General features: G+C 35.9%; 1 protein-coding gene across 1 annotated transcript; it reads left to right on the forward strand.

Annotated features, from left to right (window-relative positions):
• Positions 1–2,780: 2,780 nt before the first annotated feature.
• LOC130465977 (uncharacterized) lies at positions 2,781–5,010 on the forward strand. The gene is made up of 3 exons (XM_056834742.1): positions 2,781–3,149; positions 3,300–3,600; positions 4,876–5,010. Exons 1-2 carry the CDS (start codon positions 3,084–3,086, stop codon positions 3,576–3,578), a joined length of 345 nt encoding a protein of 114 aa, XP_056690720.1. The 5' UTR covers positions 2,781–3,083; the 3' UTR covers positions 3,579–3,600; positions 4,876–5,010.
• The last annotated feature ends 2,255 nt before the right edge of the window (positions 5,011–7,265 follow it).

The following is a 7,265-nucleotide window of genomic DNA, read 5'->3' on the forward strand; positions in this document are numbered from 1 at the left end:
TTATGGGATTTTGTTATACTTATATGCAATATGCGGTTAACTTGATTGCATATAATTTGCTTTTTAAAATGATTTGCATATAATTTTAATGATTTGCGTATTCATGTGTCGTATAGTATTTACTATTGAAAACAAGTAACAACCAGTATTCTAGACTTCTAGCCTTGACAGGAAACTAGGAAATAAGGTTGCACCACTCAGTATAATGTCCTTATGTTTGTCATGCTCCACTCATGTTGCGTGTGTGCCAGACCGACAAAAAAAATTATGTTGGTGTTATTTTTGTTACTGGCAATTTATTTTCTTGGTGTTAGAAGGCAAGGACGAGAAAACAACCACCTAGGAAGAATAAGAAGCAACCATTGTGCCCATCGATGGCAATGGATGATTTCCTTTTGACTGAACAACAAATGGATCCCGCTCAAGCACTACAGTTACAGCAAGAAGTGCAACGATTGGAACAAGACCGACAAACAGCTAGGCGCCCACTTTCTGCCATTGTTCCAATGGAAAACCAAGGAGAAAGTGATCTCTCACAACAAGGTTATTGTTTTCAAACACCACCTTTTTGGTTCATATCATATATTTTGTTCTGCTAAGTCTTATGATAAAAATGAATAAAAAAGGCTTTATACTGATGACATGTTAAGATAATGGGTGTTTCAGTGTTCTGTAACTGTGTGTCATGTGTCATGCAACAGCAAGCTGGAAACTATGGAACATTTGTTTTTTTAGTGTTCAGCTGAGGTGTGGAGCAGAATTCTGTGATTGATTGGCAGAGACAGTTTGATAAGGGGGAGCATAATTCTGTGTCTTATTATTTTTTTAAATTACCTGAAGGTCTTAAACTGGTAGATGGGTCTTATTATTCTTCAGTTTCAAACCAGATTTTTTTTCTTTGACATGATTAGAGTCAGAAGGCAAAGCATGCAAAAGTTGTATAATCCACTATCCCCATGACTTTTTCATACAATCATTTATCTTAGTTAAAAAAGTGGAAACATACCAAGGCCGAAATCACCAATTTTAATGTTATTCCGAGCATGAAAGAATATGTTATTTGGCGTCAAGTCACGATGAATGATTCTATGCCGTGTATGTGTACTAATGGCAGGTCCTAAAAAGAAAGGCCGAGGCCCGACAAATTTGTTTGATGTCCATGCTCGCAAATGGGAAGACCGTATTGCTATTTATTGTAATGAGAAAGGACAACCAGTTGGACCTGAAAAGGCGAGGAAAGAGCTAACCAGATTCTTAGGAACCATTGCTCATGACTACAATTGGGCTCCCTTGACTTATACAAATTGGAAATCAGTTCCAAATAAGGATAAAATATGGGAATTCGTGAATGTAAGCTTCATTGTCTTACTTTACTAGCTCGATCCTTACACTTTAATTCTTTCCTTTTTATGTTATTTGTTATATTTTGATGTATAACAAAAAAATCATTATTTTAGAGCAAGTACATCCTTCCACCTGAATCTCAAGATTGGGTAATGGACACCCTTGATCAATCTTGGAGAGGATTCAAATGTGCGCTGAAAAAAAAAACATTATTATAAGTATGACAATCTTGAAGATAGATTGAATGATGTTCCAGAAAGAGTGCCCGAAGAACACTACAAGACGCTCCTAGCTTATTGGGAGACGACCGCAGCAAAGGTACTAGATGATTATGATTTTGCTCTACTTTCATGCTCATTATTTGTTTTTTCTTTTGTTAAGCTTGGAGTCATATTAGGATGCTGCCTAGATATTTTTTTTGATTTTCTTTCGATTTTCTTTCATGTTTGGTATGTCTGGTACCCTGCTGGATATAACAGAAATAATGCTACTTAGTATTACTGTTTATACAATTTGGAGGGAGAGGAATCTCAGGCGTTTTCAGAATGTACAAACTGATGAATCTCTATTACTGAAGCAGATTCAGCTCAATACTTATATCAGATGCCTCCACTATCCTAAACTCTCTGGCTTAGTGCCTTAATTTTGGTCTCTGCTGGTTGAGTTTTGCTTCTGTTCGTTTAGTTGCGGACACAGTTCTGTTGCTTCTGCAGGGGCTTTTGGGTAGTGCTGGTCTGGTTTCAGGCTGCTAGCTTTGGCAGGCTGCAAATGTTGTTCTGTTGTGTCTGCATTCAGTTTTGTTTGTGTTGTCTTATTCCTGGTTTTCTCCCTGGATCTGGTGTTTAGGTGCAGTCAGTCTGTTTTCTTAGTTCAGCTAGTGTTTCTGCTGAGTGCGGTTTGTTTGCTGCTGGCTAGTGCTCTAGTTCCTGGTTCAGCGTGTGTTGATGGGCTTCTGGTTAAATTTTGTGTCCTGTTGCTGTTGCTTTATTGTTGTTTACTGCTAGGGATGCGGGTTGTGCTCCCGTAGCTTTTGTCTCTTTTGCGTTGTTTGGTTGTTGTGTTGGTTTTTTTTCTTCCCTTTGGTAATAAAATATCTCTATTTTACCCAAAAAAAAAAAAAAAAAAAGAGCAGAATAGTGAATAGTTGGCTTCTTAAAAAATCATCAGATGTTTTTGTATCTTTTAATTTAAAGAAAAGAAAGGTTTGACTATATGATGAAGTGTCTTCATGGTGCATGATTACAATACACCTGCTCATATCCTCATACAACACTCAAAATATAACCTAATTCTCTAAAATTACCTGTTTCAAGATATGCTCATTATTTGTTTTTTCTTTTGTTAGAAAACAAGTTTGCAGAATTCAGAAAATCGTCGAGAACTAGACAACCTGCACACAGTTGGTCCTGTTTCTTTCGCCATGAAGCATGAAGAGATGGTGCGATATGCAATTCATATTGAGCTTAATTATAATGGTTTTGTAATGAAAAACTGATATATTTTGTTTTTCTTATAATTCATTTCTTAGTTACGGAAAGATGGTGTTGCACCATCAAAAAGAAAGATGTTTGAAGAGACTCGACGACGAAAGGAAGGAAAAACATATGATCGGCCTTATGATGATACTGAACAGAAGATAGTAATTATTATACAATTCTTGTATTTTAATATACATACAAACTAGCTATTGTATCATACACATTGAATTAACCAACTTATTTTCTTTAATATAGCAAGCAATGAGGAAGTTGGAAGCTTTGCAAGATGGACAAAGCAGTGATTCTCGTAAGGATTCATTTGTTGAAGTAATGGGGAATACACGTCGGGGATCAGAGCTGTTAGTTGGACGTGGTGTCACTCGTATGAAGCTGAAGGAGAAAAAAACTAGTACTTCTTTGATTTTACCAGAGGAAGTCATGGAGAACATTAAAACTGCTGTTATTGCTGATGTGCAGAAGGATATAAGTGCTGAAAAAGAAGAGTTAGCAAAAGAAAAGGAAGTCCATGCTGCACAAGTTGCTACAGAAGCTGCTGAAATGCAAAGAAAGTCAAAGGAACTTGAATTAGAGGCCTTAAAACTACAACAAATGCGTAGGGAATTTGAAAGTCAACAAGAGAATATTACTCTTGATGTGATAGCTCTGTCAATTGCACAACTACGCCAAAAAGATCCTAGTTTGACACCTCAAATGATTGCAAAAGCTATAGTGTCAGCCACTGCAGATGGTCCATAGCATATAGGTTTCTTACCTACTGGTATGTTTTCTAATTCATAATATTCCTTCTCCTTATTTTTGTGCACCTGTTCCACAACGCAGTATTTTGCCTTCAAAACGCAGGAATGCTAAATTGTGAAATAATACAAAGAACATCAATAATGATCAAACCTTAGTAGGTTTAGAAAGCTATCATATCAATTCATCAAGGCATTATATATGTTCATGAAATGATTGAAGGTGTACAACAATATGTTCATGCAATAAATTGACAAGTACATATATCTGATCCGGTGGACCAAAGATCAATGGGGTCCATAATATATGTTTGATCGATCCATTTTTGGAGTTGGGTATTCAATATTGGCCCTATTATTAATATGAATTATCGGTTTTTCCCTAAAATGAGAGTTTAGTATAGACGTATAGTTATGGTAGAAAAATGAGAGTTCAGTATAGAAATATAGTTATGGGAAAGTTTATTAATGTATAACCTGTGATTAGTGTGATAAGTCTGTAACCACTTTCTGAAATTCGTGTCTATACATTGAGCCAAGTATATAAAGGAGTACGTACTCCGTAATATGATACGGATTAATGTGATATGACCACAAAACTAGCTAGTTGTTGATACGAATGATGTATCACGTCATTGCAACTAAGCAAATGCAAGAGAATGTTGTTAACTTAACTTAATCGTTGGTAAATGAAACTGAGAATAGAAAGTATATGTTTTGATTCATTTATGTTTTGGCTTTATCTGTTGAAAGACGAGTCCATGAGAATTGTTTGGATGTCATAAACTGATAACTTTCAACTGCTAACAAATATGGCCCTTTTTTTTATGGGGCAGCAATCACTTGGGTTTTTTTCCAACTAAACAATTGCCCCACTCAGAAAAAGGAATGAGCTTTGAATGGTCCTAATTGGTAATTTCACCATGTACTTGGACGATTTCACCATAATTACTCCATGAATGTCCCTTCTGTTTTGTGCTTTAGCATAAATGCCATAAGGTGCTTATCGCCATATGGGCTGTTGATTGGTGCCTACTGTGTTTGTGAAATGGCATATAGAACCAGTTTTAAGGACTGCATGAAGTTGACCTCTTTTTTCTTTTGTTTTGCAAAAATCTTAGCTTGTTGTATATCATAGGTTGCCTTTGTAAACTTATTTGGTTAACAAGTTCATTCCTATTTTTTAAGGTTTATCTTTTGTCATTCATGTTGAGCTTCTTTTTTCTTAAATATTTGGATTTTATTCATTGATATTGAATTCTTATTAAAATGTTATACTTGATTTGTTTGTTGTGCAGGATGGTGCATATAGTCAAGAAGTATGAGCTACTTTAAATATGTGGAGATTTATAGGGAACATAAATATTAGACAGGTTTTAAGAAATAAAGCTAACGTATAGAGATTATTGCAGGATTATTTAATTTTAATGGAGGTAGTTTTAGAACATTTATTGAACCATTCAGACAATTGTAATAGATATTATTATTCTTATGAATTTACAAAATTTTAACTTATTTGTTATGAAAATCTTATTAGATGTAGTTGACATTTATTACAGGTATATGGATAACTAAATCCATTGAGAATATAGCTATAGATCAATTGAAAACTTTGTATTACAGGTATATGGATAACTAAATCCATTTGAGAATGTAGCTATAGATCAATTGAAAGCTTTGTATTACAGGTATATGGATAACTAAATCCATTTGAGAATGTAGCTATAGATAAATTGAAAGCATATAAACTCAATTTAAAGCGTTGCCATAAGCTAAATTGAAACCGTTGCTGTAAGCTCAATTGAAAGTGTTGCCATAAGCGCAATTGAAAGTGTTGCCATAAGCTTAATTGAAAGCGTTACCATAAGCTCGATTGAAAGTGTTGCTATAACTAAAACTAAAAGTGTTGCCATAACTCGATAGAAAATGTTGCTATAGGTACAATTAGATGTGTTACCATAAGTGTAAGAAAGTGTTGCTTTAGTTTTAAACTCCAACCAACAACCAACTAATAAGTGTTGCCTTAAGTTAGCAAAAACCGTTGCCTTAAACGTGTAAATGTTGGCTTAAGTTGTTGAATAACTGTTGCCTTAGGTTAAAAGTGTTGTCTATAAAAAGCGTTGCCATAGTTAATTATGGCAACAGTTTATCATAATTGTTGCCTAAAACCGGGAAACTGTTGCCATAAACTTATAGCAACGCCCCCTATTGGTAACGGTTTTTTAACCGTTGCTATAGGCCTATTGCAACGGTTAATTGATCTATGGTAACTGTTTATTGCCGTTGCTATAAGCCTATTTTGTAGTAGTGGCACTTATGAAAATTGCTCAGCCTGTGGCAGAACTGGACATACTAGGGAAAAGTGTTGGACTGTTGCAGGCTTTCCTAGCTGGCATCCAAGAGGTCAGAAAAGATAAAGATCAGAAAGGAAAAATTAGAGATTATGGAAACAATGCTAGGGGTGGAAGATGGTCAAGAGGTAGAAATGGAAGAGGAGGTGGTAGAACAGCTGCAAATGTACAAGGTAGTGCCAGCAGTTCAAGCTCAAGTGTTCAACCTACTATATTCACTGTTGAACAACTTGAGCAACTCATGGAACTCCTTCCAACTCCGTCAAAGGTAAGTCAATCAGACTTAGAGGATGAATTTGACATGAGCTATGATGGAATTGTGAGTTGTCACCATGCTGATTGTGTAAGCTAGGGCTATAGCAACGCCCTTTTAGATAACAGTTTTACTGGCATTGCTATATCATAGCTATTGCAACAGTTAAATAAGTATTAATTTGAGTAGATTTTCACTTTAGAAAAACGTTGCTATAGAAAAACTATTGCAACGCTTATATATTATAACTATTTTATTGCAACATTTTTTAGTTTTTTAATATTTTAATGAGATATTGCAACGTTTTTTTTGTCAACCATCTAAAACATGTTAAAAATTAAAAGTAAATTAAACAAGAAATAGTTTATAAAAAAAAATTGTTCTTTGGTTTCCCTCCCCACTTATTTTCATGATTTTGTTCACCCAAAACCCTTAGAGGCCTATGCGTTCTTTTTCTCTTTCTCCCTCCTCGTCGTTGTCTTTTATCTTCCATCATCGTTCCTTGAAGCAACGGGCGATTGTAGATTGACGGTTCTGAATTGGCTATTGCGGCTTGTAGGGGTTTACAGTTAAATACATAACATGATAGCGGAATAACCCCAAAGCCAAGAAACATGTATAAAGTACAGATTAAGCAATACTTACATTTATAGCGTGTTTTCCCTAGTTCAACGAATCACGAACACGAACAAGAACTAGAGATGTCATTCCTCTACTTGGTTCACCGACACGTTCAGATCTGTCTTGAGATCGATGGCTTAGAGGTCACTCAAGATTGTTTGCTTTTGGGAAGAACACTTCTAACGAAGGCACAAAGAGATTTTAGGTTTTCTCTATACTTAGGTTAGAAAACTGATTAGGTTAAAGTTGTGGAAAAACATAAGTTGTGGATTAGTGTTATAACCTTTCAGTTATAACACCAACCGGCCAAGGCACAAGGCCAAGACCGTCCATCATTACTCGCAAGCCCATACGCGCACAACCACACAGGCGCTGGGCCTTGGGCCGCGCTGTGTGCGCTGCTGCTGGTCGATCTACGCGCGCGCGCCCAGCTTTAGCATGGGCCTTGCTCATGCGCGATGGC

Source organism: Spinacia oleracea, chromosome 1, assembly GCF_020520425.1.
Source record: "Spinacia oleracea cultivar Varoflay chromosome 1, BTI_SOV_V1, whole genome shotgun sequence".
Lineage (NCBI taxonomy): Eukaryota > Viridiplantae > Streptophyta > Magnoliopsida > Caryophyllales > Amaranthaceae > Spinacia > Spinacia oleracea.

What these genes read in the sequence shown, in the direction of transcription:
- LOC130465977 (XM_056834742.1), top strand. Translation starts at nt 3,084, where the DNA reads ATGAGGAAGTTGGAAGCTTTGCAAGATGGACAAAGCAGTGATTCTCGT. An exon ending in GTAAGGATTCATTTGTTGAA is followed by an intron (nt 3,150 to 3,299) that starts GTAATGGGGAAT and finishes GCTGATGTGCAG; the next exon opens with AAGGATATAAGTGCTGAAAA.